At 45.4% G+C, this 18,835-nt stretch overlaps 1 protein-coding gene across 10 annotated transcripts; it reads left to right on the top strand.

The window, feature by feature from the left end:
* The first annotated feature begins 21 nt into the window (after positions 1 to 21).
* Rbcn-3A (rabconnectin-3 alpha) lies at positions 22 to 18,650 on the top strand. 10 transcript variants are annotated; one of them, XM_031984378.2, is made up of 40 exons: positions 22 to 279; positions 586 to 783; positions 893 to 1,046; positions 1,177 to 1,254; positions 1,716 to 1,928; positions 2,002 to 2,140; positions 2,297 to 2,494; positions 2,571 to 2,752; positions 2,851 to 3,063; positions 3,147 to 3,291; positions 3,408 to 3,772; positions 3,862 to 4,163; positions 4,235 to 4,453; positions 4,566 to 4,856; positions 4,927 to 5,073; positions 5,151 to 5,409; positions 5,500 to 5,744; positions 5,807 to 6,023; positions 6,118 to 6,480; positions 6,581 to 8,860; positions 9,090 to 9,404; positions 9,475 to 9,747; positions 9,809 to 10,045; positions 10,137 to 10,280; positions 10,346 to 10,578; positions 10,656 to 10,837; positions 10,922 to 11,288; positions 11,373 to 11,615; positions 11,698 to 11,950; positions 12,020 to 12,224; positions 12,308 to 12,578; positions 12,673 to 12,846; positions 12,924 to 13,022; positions 14,006 to 14,092; positions 16,785 to 16,845; positions 16,981 to 17,189; positions 17,331 to 17,475; positions 17,546 to 17,763; positions 17,897 to 17,980; positions 18,045 to 18,650. In XM_031984378.2, the coding sequence occupies exons 1-40, from the start codon at positions 193 to 195 to the stop codon at positions 18,159 to 18,161; spliced, it is 10,212 nt and encodes a 3,403-aa protein (XP_031840238.2). In that variant the 5' UTR covers positions 22 to 192; the 3' UTR covers positions 18,162 to 18,650. The 10 variants fall into 10 exon arrangements, with proteins under 10 accessions (XP_031840238.2, XP_031840237.2, XP_076227361.1 ...); XM_031984377.2 differs by having other exon boundaries at positions 18,033 to 18,650; XM_076371246.1 differs by having other exon boundaries at positions 6,566 to 8,860.
* Positions 18,651 to 18,835: the final 185 nt, after the last annotated feature.

Genomic DNA, 18,835 nt, shown 5'->3' with positions numbered 1-18,835 from the left:
GACGACACGATTCTCTTGCGGTAATGTGACGGACTGTGGGAATCCATTTAAAGATGGCCGCTGATCGAACAACGTCACGACTTTATAGCTAAAGAAATCTGTGAAAAACCGTTGACTTTCGTTGTCGCGAGCAACGTTTCTGATCGAAAAATCACAGATTCGAAGAGAATGAACTAGTTTTCCGGAAGAAATATGAATTGTCATCAAATATTAAGCGGAGCCTGTAATGCAGGAGATCGTTGTTACGCCGTCGGTTCCGTCGAGGGCATTTCTTTTACTGTAAGTATTCGTTTTCGTTCAATTAGTCTGTACGCGGTTATTTCGATTTTAAGAACGTCTATTTTCGTATCAATGAATTTCATTACTCGTATACTATTTCGACATTCTTGATATCCCTCTATATTCGCTAAATAATCATTTACAAAATATATTCCAACGTCCCTAACTGTTCAAGATTTCCACCTTATTTCTCTATTATTATCGTCGTTCGAAGAAATTGTTAATTGCTAGTCGCGTACCGTTGGTTTATCTTGATCAAGAATGCTTAGATCGTACTCTTATATTGTAACGTATCGTTTGACACAGGCATACGCGGCAGGCTGCAACATTGTAATCCTTGCCAGTAACTTTGAACGGGTTCAAATAATCCCAGGAGCTGTGCACAATTATATAAGGATTAGTTGCTTAGATTGCAGTACAGATACAGGGAAAATAGCAGCAGCCTATGAAAATCAAGTCTGCATTTTCGAGCCGACGCCGTTAATCCATAGCACTTGCTCTCACGTTTGTATCGAATTCATATACCTATACATTATACGTTATGTACGCTTACCTTTATCATGCTTTGCGATCTGTACGTCGATTCTTTTTCTTTTTCATAAATAATCTGCAGCAATTGGAATACCGATGGGTACAAACCGGTAGTTTACAAACGGAATCGAACATTAGTTCTCTGTCATGGAATTTAGAAGGGACAAGGTTATTAACCGGAGGAGAACTTCTGCAATTATGGCATCAAAATATAACTCCGTTTCAAGAAGAACATAGTAAGCATCTTTCGTTTATTCGATAGAAATTATGTATTGCAATAGTTAGCATCGAGCGGTAGTTTGAATCTTTCAATGGAAATGAAAACAACCTTATCGTTAGTCAAAATGGTTACATTGTGTACAACAGCAAAGGTGAATGTGTCGCAAATGGGAGAAACCATTGCTGCCGGAAGAAAAGAAAGTACTCTGAACGCTCTTCCAGACTGTGAGTTTGTTTTGCGATGCGAAAATAGGAAAAGCTAACTCTCTGAATTTTAATTGCCAATTCGGTAGTTCGAATGTAGTATTACACGTTCACTGATTACGAGTTCCGCAAATATTGTGAGCTATGTTTTGAACTGATCAAAACTAAATGATTTTCCGCTTGCTAACTCATGGAAACCGATCGGCCTTTGCGCATTGGGGGCTCGGTAAACACTAGAGATTTCTGCTTTGTACTCGAATATTTTTACTATTGTAATTCACTGGCCAAAGGAAGTTGCTGCAATAACATTTGTTCTCCTGAAGTTAATTTTTCTAGCGCGAATAAATCACCCTTACGAACAGAACGAGATTTCTTAATAATATCACAGCGAAATAGAATCCTTGCAGTGTATGAATTCTATACGACGCATTTCATTCGAAACGAATGCAGAACAACCTAACAAAATACGCAACTGTTCCTAGCTGGCACCGTCACTTTTTCGATCGGCGGAGAAGCAGACAGTCCCGCGCCTGGAGATTCGACCAACGGAAACGAACCGGGCACTTGGAATTGCGTTTGGAAGTGTCGCACTGCCACGCCGGTGCATCTTATGAGTTTCAGCCCTGACGGCACATTATTTGCAACTACGGGCTTCAACGATAGATTAGTGAAGATTTGGTTCGAAAACAAGCAATGTAAGATGTCCGTGTATCCAACTGAAATCAGATATCTGACATCGTTATTCACGAATTTATTCAAATTGTTTAGTATTTTCGATGAGGAATATGGATCACAATCCAAACGTTTCGCAATCCACTGGCAACGATAGTTACAGTTTCGTTTATGTTGCTCATCCACGTGCAGTCACGCACTTATCATGGCGCAAGACTAGCAAATATATGCCAAAGTATGTACCGTTCTTATAGAAATGAATAATTCTTAGTAATATCGACGGTCGATATAGGGAATGTGTTTCCAATATAAATGAATATTTTACTCTTTTTAATGTATCCTCTGATCGTTTCTTTCTTTCTCTTTTCTTTCTTCTTTGTTCTTTGTTTAGAGGTTCTGTTTCCAACATGCTGGTGACATCGTGTAGGGATAATATATGCCGAGTGTGGGCCGAAACGATACCACCGGAGGTCGAAGGTTTAGCTAATATGAGTCAATTCGAAGGTTCCGACAGACACGGTCATCATGGAAAGCATCGGCATCATAATATGCACAAACATCGATTCATGCAGCGATTGAAACACATGAAGTACGTAAAGTGTTATTTCATGGACTTAGATCTCAGTGTGACATTGCTCCTTACGGAGAATCTACTTGTCGCGTAGAACGTGCTTTCATATTCGTCGACACGCAAAGCAGCAACATCAGGCGGGGCACGTTACAGCTCCGACATTGCCAACTTTACCTTCAACGTATTCCGTACACGACTTTCACAATAATTATCAAGGTGCTGGTCACTATCCGGGAATGCATTTTCACTTGGCAGCTAGTATCAATGCAGAAACTGGTGAGATATTAACAACGTGTTTCAGTAAAGACACTTTTCTTCTTCCATCGTATTGCATTTCCCACGATACATTAACAAAATCTGCCCCCGTGTCGTAGATATACCGTTAGTACCAAGTTTAATTACCGGAGATCCAGAGAGAGAACCAAATTTTATTCTTCACTGGTTGAACAATAAGGAAATGCACTTTACTCTGCAAGCGGAAAGTATTTTACAAGAACTCACTCGCAAAGTGGTGGAGAAAGAGGAAGGATTGCATCATCAGGAAATGGAGCATGCAGATCACGATTCCGAAGAGGAAGGTCCCTTGAGTAAGCTATTTTTCATTTATTCGGTTGTTGCACGTAATACGCGTAAGAGCAGCGGTACTAATTAATTGAGCGTATCATTATAGAAAAAGGAGTACGATTGCAACACGTGCAAAAACCAGCAAGCGATCGAAATGTTCGATCGATCAGCCAAGAAGATCACAGTAGCGACGAGCATCACACATCGCATCATAGTTTACCGCACAGCGTACATTCGCATCAAAGTCTTAGGTGTATACCATTAATCGAACAAGCAACAAGTTTATTTGTTTACAGTTAGACGTTTCACGTTTAACGCGACTTTTCAGTGTTTTATATTTGATATATCCGATATTTGATGTTCTCAGTAATACCACGTCTATCAACTCGATCGCAACGGACGTAACGTCTTCGATGAATCATGCTCCGGATTCGTTGGACACTACGATAGAAACGTTGTTACGAGATTGGCATCATAATCCGGATCTACTTTTCTCGATTCATCCGATCGATGGAAGTTTCTTAATTTGGCATATCGAGTGGTTGGACGAATACCATCCGGGATCGTTTCGGCAAGCACAAATATCATTTTCAACGCGAATACCTAATGCTTTCCCGCTTGGCGATGCCTCGACGATGAGTCAGAGTGTATCGATGTACTCTCATAATACCGGCGGCCCTCTATTAAACATCCGCGAAGTAGCAAAATCATCGACGAAAACATCCAACGACGGTAAGTAGTATCGTTCTCGAGACGAAATTCGAAGATTCGTCAAGCTTTTCGACTTACCAACGATATCATCGTGTGTTGTCGCGGTACAGGTGCTGAAATCTCAACACCGTTACCGAGTCTAATCGAACAAGACGAAGAGCAGTCGACGTTAACGTCGAAAGCGGGTCAAGAACTTTTGAAAAATATCGAAAACACGTCCGATCCTCGAGCCGGTCAGAACGCTTCGGGAAAAGAAAGAGAAGGCCATACGGAGACTCGCAAGACGAATCAGGAAACGGTCAACGATCTATTAGCGCATCCTAGTCCAATTGTTTCCATGGTATCGAAGCATTCGAACGGAACGTTAAACTTATGGCAACTGACGTTCGCCGATCGAACCAAGTTCTCGCAAGTAAGAAATCGATCGTTTTCCACCGGATTGATTCGTTTATTCGTTTCTTTCTATCTTTCGTTCGATAATAGGTATTGAGTATCGGACATGCATCGAGGGCATCGGGACATCGTTTTCGAGTGAACGATATTACGTGTCACCCAGTTTTACCGTTGTTGGTGACGACTTCGCATCACAATATACCGGAATGTTCCGCGCCTCAATGTCAAGCTATCGATTCGAACGAAAGCGCGAGCAGCAAGTCTGGATTAGCTTCCGGGAAAATGTCGTCGAAAGATATGTCGCCTACCGTGAGTAAAAGTGCAGAAATTTCAGCCGATCTTTGTACTCTTGAGAATCGCTTACCGGGGCTCGAGTGACTGAAATTCTCGAATCCACAAATGTTGTTGCGCATGGTTCTAGGGGTTTTGTAGCGAGTTGATACTTTGGCGGGTAGATACGGTTGGACCTTTATCGAAGAGCGGTGGAGTTTCGGAATTGGCGCGTATCAATTCTCCCGAGATTTCGGCGTTCAGTAACGTGGCTTGGATTCCAACATTGTTACCGAGCACCACCTTGGGTAATTTATCGAATTCTCCGAGCGCGTGTTTCGTTGCTAGCGACGGGGAGTGTTTAAGAGTTTATCAAGCAGTGATCGACGCCAGAACGCTCCTGGCAGAGGTGTCGAGCAGCGAAAGGCGAAGCAGAATGATGGTAAGAGAAATCTTAATGAAACAGATATACAGAGATTGTACATTCGCGTTTGTTATCTTTCGCGCCACAGGATTCAATGTCGAGCCTCTCGACGGACATATCGTCCGACGATGGTATCAGGCATTCGATTCACGATAGGATCAAGATAGTGTCGCAGCAATCAACGGCGAGACCCGGATGCGTCATACAACTGGATGCTATCGCCGATGCGACGCATGTGAGTGGGAATTGAGCCGGTCGAAATTGCCTTTGAATCTACTTGTATCAACGAGACAATCATTTTTCCGGATACAGGACTGGCAAAACACCCAATTTCTACACGTATTTCAAGAACAACTGATCACAGGGGATAGAAACGATGAAAAATCGTCCGGTGTGAACACATCGGCAAACGATTTAGGTTTAATGGAGTCTACGCTGGACGCTATGGTAGATTTGCAGCAATCCGCAATTTTCGAAGAACCGTTCTACATAGTAGTTCTAGAGAGAACGCAACACGCTACGACGGTACACATGTGGCGGTTGATCATAGCCTCTCAGCCAGAGACCACTGGTACTGAATTTAACAACGCGGTGAAATGCTCGTAAAGAGTCGTGTTTTTCAGCACTAATAGGCTAATATGTGTATACGTTGTTCCTGTAGGGCTGTCGGGATCGATGATGTACGTACCAGATTCGCATTTGGTACAAGACGAGGAGGAGGAGGGGGGTACGCCTGGAAGGTACATCTATTCGGAGGGTAAAAGATCTCGCAGGCCGAGTCAAACGCGTCGAGATAGTCAAGGTGAATTCGACGCGTTCTTTCATAGGCGTCCTCAGAATAGTCACGTTCGCATCACCACCACGAAAGCTTGTACTCAGGAATTACCGCTACCGGACGGAGTCGAGGTAGATGTACAGAATATTTCCCCGTTTCGTTCGCCTCTTCTGAACGGACTCGTTGCTCGCAGGTGATCCATGCAGCACCGGCCGCTGGTCATTTGAGCAGTTCTTCCATATATCCTGCTTGTTTCGCACCGTACATTATAGTAACAGCGTGCAGCGATAGCACGATACGCTTTTGGAAATGTAAAGTGACGAAGAATCAGTCGGACGAGAAGCTTCATTACGAATGGTGCGAATGGGAATTGTTGCGAAAGGATCAAGAATCGACGATCGATATTACGGGTGAGCATTGTATTCTAGTCGAACGTCAGCCCGTGTCAGAAACGGCACGAGGAAACGAAAGGGAAATCTCGACTACCTTCGCGACCTGTTTCAGGGCAACCGTTGAACATAAGCGCCGCGTACAGCGGCCGAATCGCTTGCGCGTACAAATACGGGAAATCGTTCACGCGACCAACCAAGAGCGATCCCGACTCGCGGTACGTGAATCTTTGCGTAGCTATTTACGAGTGCGAGAGCACTGGTGGTAGCGAGTGGATTTTAGAGGACACGATACACTTGAAGAACATACACTTGCCGAGAATTCCAGTGGATCAGCACTTGGATTTGAGCTACCTTTACGACAGTAGGTTTCTACAGAAGAAGCAAAGGTTGACTCAAGTGTTGCAAACGCTCAGTCACGAGGACGTACGATCGCCGCGGAACAGCGATAACGGAGAAAGCACGAAATCGAACGCAGGTAAGTAGAACGAACGATCGTTGTTGTTCAACGTTTGTTTCTCTTGAAACCGATGCGCGACGAGAAAGACGTACGTCTAACAAAGCCAATAAATCGAAAGGTTTATTGGCGGTTCCCTCGTTCAGTACTCTTCAGTCCCTGCGAAAATCGATCATAGAGAACGGCAACACTTGCCCGCTCACGCAGAAGCATTTGGTACAGCTGGACTGGGTGTCCAAAGAAGACGGATCTCATATTTTGACCGTCGCCGTCGGGTCAAAGATTATGCTGTTCACGCCGGTGTGCTCCGATCTCGCGCAGGCCAATATGAAAGCGATGAAGGAGTCGCAAAGTAACAATCGACCGATATTGCGGAAGGCTTCGTCGTTGGCACAGCCGCAATTCGTCGATGAGATTCGTTGGATGAAACTGCGAAAGATCGAGTTGACCACGGCGGATGGCCTTCCACCTTTGCCCATGCAAATCTCTTGGGTGAGGGACGGGATCTTGGTGGTGGGCATGGATTCGGAGATGCACGTTTACTCGCAATGGAAGCCGAATCCGAAGAACGAGTGTTTCCACTCGAATCTGCAGCATCAAGAGTCGGACGAGTTCCAGGCGAGTCGGAACTTGCGAGACGAGGATCTACGAACGTTGGCCAACGAGACCTCGCAGAGGCGATTAGCGAACGTCTCCTCGATGCCGCACCTGTCTCGCGTCAGTAGCATCAACTTGTCGATGCTCGACGCGAAGAAGAAGCGAGGGATGCAAAATGAGAACCTGAATTTCGATTATATGCCGGACTACGGTCTATTCGAAGCCTCGCGGATCGCGTGTCCGGTCCTGCCACAGTATCATCCGAAGCAACTGATGGAGTTGCTCAACTCTGGTAAAATCCGTTGGGTGAAGGCGATATTGGCGCACTTGGTCAGGTGCATAGGAAGCTCCTGCCCCCTGAGGGCAGACGACGACAGTACGAAGCAACGCGGCGGCGGCGGCGGCGGCGGTACCGGCTGGTCCCGAACGAGGACCATGTCGGTCAGTTACGTCGGTACCACGTCGCCTCTCGAGCCCAGAGGGTCGACCACGCAGATTCCGGAGGAGCTCACGTTGGATTACGCGGAGATCACCTCGATATCTCCGTTGCCCCTTTGGACGCTACTGATCGCGGACAAGGAGACGAATCTGCCGCATCATCACCAGGCAGAGGACAAACAGGATTACAATGAGCTGTTCGATAGTAACTTGGACGAAGGTGAGTCGTTGGACGACATGCTGGAAGAAGATTACGATTGCTCGCGGCAAAAGGACAGACGTTCCTCGGTCCCGGAAAGACAAGGGATATCTCACTTTGGGCCAAGACAAGGCAGATTGTTGTCACGACTGTTGACGCACGCCCACTTGCCCGGCCTCTCGAGTCTCGATCAAATGCATTTGCTCGCTCTGGCCGATACCGTGTCGACCTGTAACGTGGATTTCGCGGAGCGTTTCGCGATAGATGCCGCGAAGAACGCGATCGCGAAAGAAAACTTGACCGGCATCCCTGACGGAGAAACTGTCTCGACAGATTCGTTGGACGACTGTGGCCTCCGGTTTCTGTTGGCCATGAAGCATTACAACTATTTGATTCGTTGCCTTCCACTGGCTCAGAGAGCACAGTTCCAGAAGCAAGGAATATCCTCGAACAATCTCGTCTGGGCATTCCATTCCGAGTCCGAGGAGGAACTGCTCGGCCTGATACCTTCCTACGCGAAGGGTCAGCCAAGGTGGAGCGTGTTGAAAGAACTGGGCGTAGGCTGGTGGATCAGGAGCAACATCGCGCTGAAACGGTGCGTCGAGAAGATCGCGAAAGCGGCCTATCAAGAGAAACAAGACCCTCTGGACGCCGCGCTCTATTACCTCGCGATGAAAAAGAAAAATCTCGTTTGGGGACTCTTTCGAAATAAAAGGGACGACAGAATGACCAGCTTCTTCGCGAACAATTTCTCGGAAGATCGTTGGAGGAAAGCGGCCTTGAAGAACGCGTTCGCTTTGCTCGGCAAGCAAAGGTTCGAACACGCCGCCGCCTTTTTCCTCCTGGCTGGTGCGCTCAAGGACGCCATCGACGTGTGTCTGCACAAATTGAACGACATTCAGTTGGCCATGGTGATCGCTAGACTCTACGAGGACGACACCACCTCTCCGAATATGAGGAGGTTGCTCTACGAGGAAATATTAGGGTGCGACAAGGAGGGGCAAAATCAAGACGTGAACAAATTCCATCCGGACCCGTTCCTGCGCAGCATGGCGCTCTGGATTCTCAAAGATTACACAGGGTCGCTGAACACGTTGCTCTTGACGAACGTCGGAACTCTGCATCCGCAGTACAACGACGAATCCGAGAAACCCGAGGGCGCGACAGGTAATGAGAAAACCGTTTTTCGAATTCGTTTCTCAACAACCCTCGTACACGTTTCACTCTTCCCTTCTCTTTCTCCTTCTCCTTCTCCTTCTCCTTCTCCTTCTCCTTCTCCTTCTCCTTCTCCTTCTCCTTCTCCTTCTTCTTCTCCTTCTCCTTCTCCTTCTCTGTCTCTCACACGCACACACGCTTGCTCTCTCTCTCTCTTTCTCTCTCTCTCTAATCGTTTCAGCGAATCCAAATGTTTTCAACTTCTACGTCTACCTTCGGACGCATCCGTTGCTGATCAGACAATATATCGCGTCCACCGCCCAAGACAAGAAAAAGGGACATTCGGTGGTAATATCGGGATTTAGTTACGGCGCGGACACGAAAACTCAACCGGACAAGCAACTAACGTTGGAAGACAGTATTACTCCGTTGGAAAGACAATTGTACTTTACAACGGCTCATGCACACTTCAAAGCTGGCTGTCCTGCTCTCGCCCTGGAAGTTCTTTCAAAGTTACCCAGCAAAGTACTGGACACCAATTGCGAAGACTCGCCGAGTAAGTGTACAATAATTCTATTCAAAGTGTATTTCGATTCCGTTCTACTCCCGCTCATCTCGCTCCAAAGGTTTGCTAAATAGTCCGAGCAAGTCCCGAAAACAAGACGCTCAAATAGATACGGGTATCATAAGCTGGGACGATCATTCGAAGCAAACCAACGACAACGAAGGTACGTTAGGCGGAATAGACTGGTCCCAACCAGTGAGCAATAAAGCGGAGGAGGAGTTGGTGTTAAATTGGGACGACGATGTGGCTGAAAACAACGATACAGACAGTCCTCCGTTGAGTATGAAACTAGACGGAAAGGAAGCCGATGACGGCAAGTCGATGGAAAAGGATGGTAAGTAAATTCCTCGCGCGGGCTGCGGAAAAATCAACTTTGCGTTCAACTACATTCGCAGAGAAGCCTGGAAAATCGTCGAGTGGTTCGTTGGACATTATGGCGCAACAGTTGAAATTCGTGGCTTGTTTAAAAATTCTAATGGAAGAGCTGTCGACTTTGGCAACGGGTTTCGAAGTGGACGGTGGGCAACTCAGATACCAGTTGTACGTGTGGCTCGAACGGGAGGTCGACGCTCTTAGACAACTTTGCAGCTATAGCGCCAACTCGGACGGAGACGCGTGCAACGTTTCGGAATGTGAGGTTCAATCGTCCGAACGTGTTCGTTCGTTTCGACACCGTGTGCGCAGTTTGAAAATAATCGGAGCAATGCCGTCGGTTCATTCCAGACGAAGGTGGAGGCATGGTGGACGACATACAATCGTACAGCAGGCCCGGCGAACAACCGACGTTGCACGAAATACTGGTAGCCGATAAATTAGATTTCGAAGCCAAGGTACAGAGAGCCGTACGAAGAAAGAAATGGTTGAAAGGTATACATCGCGTCGTTCGATCCACCTTATAAATAGAAATATCGATAAACGAACGTCGGTTTCAGCGAACGAAACTCTTTTACGAACATTACTATCCTATTGCTCGTTGCACGGAGCATCGGGTGGAGGCTTGGCATCGGTAAGAATGGAGCTCGTCCTTCTATTGCAAGAATTGCAACAAGAAAAGACGCAACAACAGTTACTCAGCCCGCTGCCGTTCCCGACCACTCTTCCGCTGTTGAGCGCCAGTGTAGCTTGCAATAAGACGGTCGTGGCAGATCCGGTCAGGCATCTGCAGGTTCGCGCGCGCGTTCAACGCATTATGTACCGCATGGTGTCTACCTTCGTTGATCTAATACACAGACTCCCTTTTAGTCTCTCGCTCACGACATGTTGCAAACGTTGGTGGAATTGCGCAAACCACCGATGCCGATGAGAAACACGCATTACAGCGAAGTATTTATCATGAGGGATTTAGCGGTTGCCCTGAGTGCTTGTATTTATCAGTCGCTCTGCGATTCCGACACGTTCGTGATGAAACATCAACAACCGGACAGGTAAACGATACGCGTATTCCAAGTGTCACGAATTCGTAGATAATAATAGAGAAATCTCTGACGAGTTGGACCGCGTTTCCTTAGTTTTCCAGCTGTCGCTGAAATAGAAACGTTCTCCGGTGGACACTTGGTAGCCTGGAATCGACATCATCGACGATACTCGACGGACGACGGCGTCTGCATCAACACGACGCCCTCCAAGTGGCCCGGTGTAACCAATTTGCGCGCGTTACTGGCACGCGAGAAAGACGAGGACACGCCGAAACTAAATATTCTTCTTTGCGAAGCTTTCGTCGCGACCTATATGAGCTTGTTCGTTTATGCTCTCTGGAGTTGCGACAGTCACATTCTTTACAGACTCGTGGGACAAAGTTTCGACAACGGTACTTGGTCTTGCTTGTTCGGGGGTGGCGTTAAGAAATTATTGCGCGTCGCGAGCACGAGCAGCCAGGTAGAAGTGTACTCTCGCTTCCACTCGTTTCTCTATCCTAGCACATGCTCTTAGTCCTCCTAGCGAACCTTTCTGTCTGCTCAGGCTTGTGGCACGGGAACAGGATCGACGGAGAGATCCGGCGATGGTACCTCGAACGAGGCCCAGACTACCGCGGGAGCTGTATGGAATACCATGACATCGCTGACCAAGCAGCGAGTAAGGTTGAATATGAAATTATTGGGCCAATTCACTGGTCAGCAACCGAATATGAAAGAGGACAAACCTACCTACAGAGAACAATTTGTGCCGCCTCAAATGAGCATGATATCGTACTTTTTAATGAAGGTAAATTATGCTCTTTATGCTCTTTCGCGACCAGCCATTTTCATCGATGATCTGACGAATCGTTGTCTCTTTACCGACTTAGCCGCACATAGATAGCGAATACGCGGATGAAATCGATTACGATTCGTCCGACTCTGCCGTGTCCGACATGAATTCATCCGAGGACGAAGAGGACGTGTTCGACACGAATTCGAAACAAAAGAACAAACCAAAGGACAATACAGAGCATTCGAACCCAAACTCGTACAGTTGGTGCATCATGAGATTAGCTATAGTGAAAATACTGCAACGTCAACTCTCGGATTTCTTGAACGTTGCCGGCATAGAGATGCAAGGTACTCTAACGGACATTCTACGCGCCGTGCGCGCGTTCCTCGTAACAGTGTGAGTTGCTTCTTTTCCAGAATTGCCCGTTAGTAGCCCGTTAATTCATGGGACGTTGGCGGTAGTGTCCCAATGGCAGGAAACATTGCGCGAAGAATTAGATAACAAGGGACCACCGCCGGTTCATTACATTCCTGGGTGTGCACCCGACCCGATACCTACGCCGGGCAAACCGGCGATACACAAATATCGATCTCTACTGGAGAAAGGCAATACACCGTTCAAGTATGATATATCGAATCGAGCAATGAAACACACCCCGAATCTCGGTGAAACGCGAACCTTCATTTCCGTTTTATTTGATTTAGTACGCGTCTAGCATCGGCAGCGCCGGCCAATCGACTCTGGTGTTTCTTGGTTAGACAAGAATCGGTGCAAGACATATTCATTCGAGCCGTATTCGGGAAAAGAAGGTCGTTGTCGTCCATACTGGAGAACAATCAGGTTGCGATCGACAATTTAAATCGTGGAACAACAACGGAAGACAAGGGTAGCGACAGCGGAACTACAAGTTTACCCGAGCCCGTTCGTATCATTCACAAAGAACAGGACAGCATCAGCGCGTTTTGTCTGAACCAGGTTTCTCATCGAATAATCTTTCGAATAATCTCTCGAACAATCAGAATCGAATCGGTTACCATAAACGGTGTGCGTGTTTGTTGCCATGCTCCAGGTAAATCCAGGTTTAATGGCGTTGGCTACTCCTCGCGAAGTTCAAGAAATGAACATATCGCTGTTGCTCGAGTTGCCATCTTGGTTGGAAGACGAATGCGAATTCGATCTAATCAATTTGAATAAACAGCCGGAACCGGAACCAGTACAACCGACCAGTTTCTTAGTGATTCAGGCAAGCGCAATAAGCTAAGAAATGTTTTCGGTGTACGATCATCGTTCGAATAATCGCATCGCTGTTGTCCCGTTTAGACCGCAGCGGATCGACCGTTGCTCGCGCAGAGTCCGCAAACCAACAGTCCTCAGCCTCAGTCGGGCATCGCGAGCCAAAGCGGAAGAGGAGCTAGCGTGGTAAGTTATTCACGAAACTGATTACCGGCGTCGAACTGTGCGCAGTTCGCGATTCGCCAATTTAAATCTCGAGCACTGTTGAATCGTATGTTTGTTGATTGAAATCTCACGTGCCGTGTCCCTCCTCCGGCCTAACCCAGATGTTTCTGATACATTTCACCTTTCCGATCTTCTCTACTCCAACTGTACATATCGATGTGTTTTGGTAATCTGACCCGCTCTTACGGCACAATATATCGTGTACTTCAGAAATGTTTGGGTTCGAATCGTTCGGATAGAAAACTACCAAGCAATAACTTTGATCGCTTATTCGTTCGCTATTATTTTCAAGATCGTTTCCCATCGGAAAAATAGTCGCCGCGAAAAGTCATTGTATCGGTAACGGTAGACCGTGTGTCGCGAGATTTTCAGTGACGAGATTCTATCGATTGCGCTAAACAAACGATAGAGACGATGTCACTGAGAATTTTAGAATTTATCAGTCGTAATGAAATTGGCCTCACACCCGCCCCGACCCGCGCCCCATCCCCTTCTGGATCCACTCTTTCTCAAAGTATACTCCAACAAGCCGTCATTGCATGATAAATGAAAAAAAACTTTCAATCGTATATAGTCCACGTGTTCGAATACTTCGAGGCTTGTTTCTTGACAAGGATAATACAGAGAGAGAGAGAGAGAGACAGGTAGAAGGTCGCGCGTATGTGTCGAAGATTCTTTTACTAATATGTACTTTGATCGGTGAAGAAAAATCGTGAGACAGCGATCAAAGTAAGAAGAGGTGTCGAAAAGAAAGGTAAAAATCGCGGGAAGGAAGCCTCGACAGTCGTAGTTGGGCTAATAAAACCGTTGAGTCGTACCGGGTCGCGTCAGAGTAGCACAACTGGTGACAGACAACAATGTTCCTTGTTCAATGCTTGCCTAACGTCTAACTTGGTTCGCGTCTGACCGACGTCACTGACCTGGTGGCTCGTTCGCTCGCTCAGATGAAGGGGATGCCTGCTTTTCCCGGCTCCCACGACCTGCGTTTCTGTCAGTTTGTTGCCGATAGGAGCAAACACTTGTTGCAACCGGTGAGATTAACTTCTAACAGACTCTAGCCTGCATAATGATATTCTATAATAGTATTTTAGTGCCAGTTTCGCATTCGGTACCTTTTTTTTTTATTTTTCAATTTTCTTTCATTTATTCATCACTATCACCATTACCATTACGTATTGGTAATCGATCAATACCATCATCACCGTCACCACCACCACCACCACCACCACCACCACCATCACCATCACCATCACCATCACCATCACCATCACCATCACCATCACCATCACCATCACCATCACCATCACCATCACCATCACCATCACCATCACCATCACCATCACCATCACCATCACCATCACCATCACCATCACCATCACCATCACCATCACCATCACCATCACCATCACCATCACCATCACCATCACCATCACCACCACCACCACCACCACCATCACCATCACCATCACCATCACCATCACCATCACCATCACCATCACCATCACCATCACCATCACCACCACCACCACCACCACCATCACCATCACCATCACCATCACCATCACCATCACCATCACCATCACCATCACCATCACCATCACCATCACCATCACCATCACCATCACCATCACCATCACCATCACCATCACCATCACCATCACCATCACCATCACCATCACCATCACCACCACTACCACCATCACCGTCACCGTCATTCTCATCCGTCGTCGTCGTCGTCGTCGTCGTCGTCGTCGTCGTCGTCATCATCGTCAACATCAACATCAACATCGACATCAACATCGTCGTTGTCGTCATTGTCATCGTTATTGTTACCTTCGTCATTATAACCATATCACTGTCATCGACATCAACATTATCATTATTTAGTGTTTCAATGATTTCTGTATTATTTGATCATTTCTTAATTAGTATCTTATTCAGTTGATTTATTTTCTAATAATTCAAGATTTGCTCTAGTTCGTAATATCGTAAGGATACCAGTATGATAGAAACGCGCTCGAGTCGTTGTGTTTCCAGAGAAATGAAACAAGCCGATGATGCCAGTTTTTCTGATAGACGGTAGAAAAAGAATCGTCGCCTGACTATCTACTTGTATTTGATTCAACTGTCGAGTCAATTTCACCTTGAAAAGCTTCATTTCCCATTGTTCCTTTAAAGTTTCTGTGCATAGCTGTGTGTGTACGGTCGTGGTGTAAATATTTCACAAACTTGTCGAATTTGTAAAAAGATTTCGCGACATGGAACAACGACAAATGCTTATTCGATATAGTTTGGTACGCGCGTAATCGCATCGCGCGGTATGTTTGTAAAATTAATGCGATACATCGCAGACAATCGCTTACGAATGTTACGAACGAGTGGCCATCCCATTATAGGAGCAATAACGGTCACGTACGAGTATGCCGTACACCGCGAGGGGCATGCCGTTCTTTCAAATGACCGATCGAAAGATTTTCATTTTCTCTGTCTTGAAGTTTTGTCAACTTTGTCCAGATTTTCGAGCCGTTCTACTCGATTAACGCAAAACGTTTAATTAACGTTTATCGTTGCCATCGCATTCATTATCAAGATCATTCGCACTTTATGTGATTTACATGATATACATATATATATATATATGTATATATATATATATATTACACTTGAAAGATAGTAGGATGCGAGATCAAAGTTTCCGGTTTACCGATAATTCGATCTGTTTATTCTGATACGCGAAAGAAATGAAAATTCTGCGTCCTTCTGCGCAGTATAGATTGTCCTTTCTTCTTCCGGTAACTTGTTGTTGCTGATTCGATGGAATCGAGAATGTTATGTAAAACGAATAAAAGTAGATGGAATTTTAGCGATCGATGGACGAGACATTGAAAAAGATCAGATGTCGAAGAATATTTTGATCGTAACGCTGCATGCCAAACTAAAGGAATAACGTTCTCCCTTCGTACATAGAAACATCGGGCATTTTGTTTGTTGGTCTTGAATGTCGTCTGTAGTATTTAGCGCTATTAATGCTTTCCATTGAGTCGTGTACCATAAGCAAAGTACAAAATAGTTTCTGAATCTTGAAACACCGCGAGGTCTACTAGTTTTCAATCGGAACACGTTTCGTTTCAACTCGATGGACTTGAATCGGAACGAAATCGGCACAAGCTACGATTCAAATCGGACAGACTAGTTTCTAGAAGACCTCGACGGATCGTGGCGCGACAAGCTTTCGCCTGAAATGTTAAACTGCTGGGCTAGAAAGGTTTCTTCGCGAACGTACAGTTACGATGCATCGTTTCGAGCCAACTCGGAGCGTACGTACCTGTACGTTCGCGGACCGATCACATTTAGTCCTCGAGTTTTAGCTTCTCGAGAGAGAAAGAGAGAGAGGAGAAATTTGGAGATGACATTTGTACACCTAGCATGATGATTCTTAAGCGTACAGCCCAGCCGAGAGAGCGTTTCGTACTAAGTAATATGTGTATTGTCATGTTTGTATGTGTCGAGCATACATCTTCCCTACCGTTTGTATCTTTGTTCTTCCTTTCCGTTGCATTTCAATACACGTGTACGCTAAACTTTACAAAGTTTTCCCTTGATTTTACCTCGATTTTCACAACAATTTTCTAAGCATACTTATTTTATTTGCCGAACAATCTAAACTCTGCCAGTTCAATTCGACTCGGCCGCTCTAACGTTCACTTTATTTTGTTCGAACAGATCTTGAAGCATAAAATCGACGGCATAAGGAGAATTTCGTCGCATCCACTTTTGCCGCTGTGTAAGCATACCGTTTGTTAGCTAGCCTCTCGCACTCTTGAAACAATTGCGCCTCTCGTTGCATTCAGGAATAATAGAATTTCTGGTGAAACGAAACTGATCAATTTTTTCCTGTCGGCGATCGACTCGCAAACAGACCTGACCGGTTCTCAAGACGGCTCGGTCTCGCTTTGGGAATGGGGACATCAAACGGCTGTAGCGACTCCCAGGCAACCAGGAACGTTCGCGAAAGTAACTCGCGTGCGCTTCTCGCAGCATGGAAATAAATTTGGTGTGGCCGATTCCGATGGGCATCTCAGCCTCTTTCAAGTAGCTTGCAGGGAAGGAACTGCTCGGCCCTTCTTCGTAAGATGCTATTCTATTCTATTCTATTCTATTCTATTCTATTCTATTCTATTCTATTCTATTCTGTTCTATTCTATTCTACTCTATTCTTTTGGAAATATTCAGATTAGCCTTTAACCGATGTATCCATTCTTCTTTCAGAACTATCAGTGCCATAGTAAGGTAACGGCAGACTTTGTCTTCCTCGGCGCGTGCAGTTTAATAGCGACTGCCGGCCATGGTTCCGAAGGACGTAACGTTGCGCTTTGGGATACTCTGCTTCCACAAAATAAATCTTTGATTCAAGGTGCGCACGCTCTTCTACTCGAATTAGTCGACACCGTATATCTCTTCATCGAACCTTTCTCCCGTTTTAGGCTTTACTTGTCACGAGCAAGGAGCCAGCTCGTTGATACTCGCACCCCAGCATCAGCTATTGATCAGTGGTGGAAAGAAAGGAGACATCACCATATTTGACGTTCGACAACGACAACAACGTCACCGGTTTCAGGCTCACGAATCAGCCATCAAGTGTTTGGCTCTTGATCCGCACGAAGAGTTTTTCGTCAGCGGGGCAGGAGATGGTGATATCAAGGTCATATATATGCTCGATATACCGATTTCAAGTCATTCTGAAACTTACCATAACGTCCATCGTTTTCACGCTCGTCTAATCACCAGCCGGAATATCGTTAAACTATTCTTCTTCTATTCTTCTTTTCTTTCAGATATGGGGTTTGACTGTTCACTCTCTGCTTTACTCTTTTCCCGGAGAACACCCTCGGTCTAGTTTTTTCAAAAATATCGGACAAGTAAGTTAATCAAGCACAGCCGAGACACGTTTCCCGAAATAATAATGTCAAGAACATTTTTCAGGGCGTCACGCAGTTACACGTGGACTCTGCGGGACGTTTATTTTCCTGCGGTGCAGATGGATCTATGAAAGTTCGTCAGTTGCCGGAACGCGATTGTGTTATACACACTTTATATTAAGATAATGGAAACATGCTAATCCCTGCTAAACGAAACGTTCTAATGAAAATACTATTAAATACATACATGAATGTGTATATTCCTCGTAAAGATTAGTTGCACGAAATTGTACGACAAACCAATTTCCCCCTTACAGACCGATCAGCGGAAAGAGACCCCCCAGTCGTTTGAATGTCTCTCTCGCTAATCGTTGTTTCCTTAGAAATCGCATGTATATTTCCTTCTTTGAGTGTGTGTGTACAATTTCACAAAGTACCCCAAACTTAGTACCAAATTATTAGTTGATAGCATCTGTTAAATAAATATTCAGACCCGTACCTCGTATCTAATATTATGTAATTTACTTTTCGTTGTAAGCAGCAATTTATTGTATTTACAGTACTAGTAGTAATATTGTAATCGAAGAAATTTGTAAAAAAAGAAAAACAGCTTCTACCATGTAAAGAAATATTTATCGCAAACACACGGAACTGCATAGTATTTGATGAATATGTGTGTAAGTACATTGACGCATTGAAATTCCAAGTGAAAACAGTTGTTCTCATTTTATATTACACCATGTTATCGTAAGAATTTATATATTTATTTATACTTGTATTCGTCGTGTTACACGTCGACACTTTCGAAAAGAAAAGAAAAGAAAAGAAAAGAAAAGAAAAGAAAAGAGAGGAAAG

Source organism: Nomia melanderi, chromosome 10, assembly GCF_051020985.1.
Source record: "Nomia melanderi isolate GNS246 chromosome 10, iyNomMela1, whole genome shotgun sequence".
Lineage (NCBI taxonomy): Eukaryota > Metazoa > Arthropoda > Insecta > Hymenoptera > Halictidae > Nomia > Nomia melanderi.
Note: the sequence above shows the minus strand (reverse complement) of the source record. Positions and strands in the feature narration are given on the sequence as shown.

Bases quoted from the DNA above. Each gene is read 5' to 3' on its own strand.
- Rbcn-3A (XM_076371245.1), top strand. From the start codon at position 193: ATGAATTGTCATCAAATATTAAGCGGAGCCTGTAATGCAGGAGATCGT. The intron at 3,064-3,146 runs GTAAGCTATTTT...GTATCATTATAG, and splicing joins CGAAGAGGAAGGTCCCTTGA to AAAAAGGAGTACGATTGCAA. The intron at 3,773-3,861 runs GTAAGTAGTATC...GTCGCGGTACAG, and splicing joins GACGAAAACATCCAACGACG to GTGCTGAAATCTCAACACCG.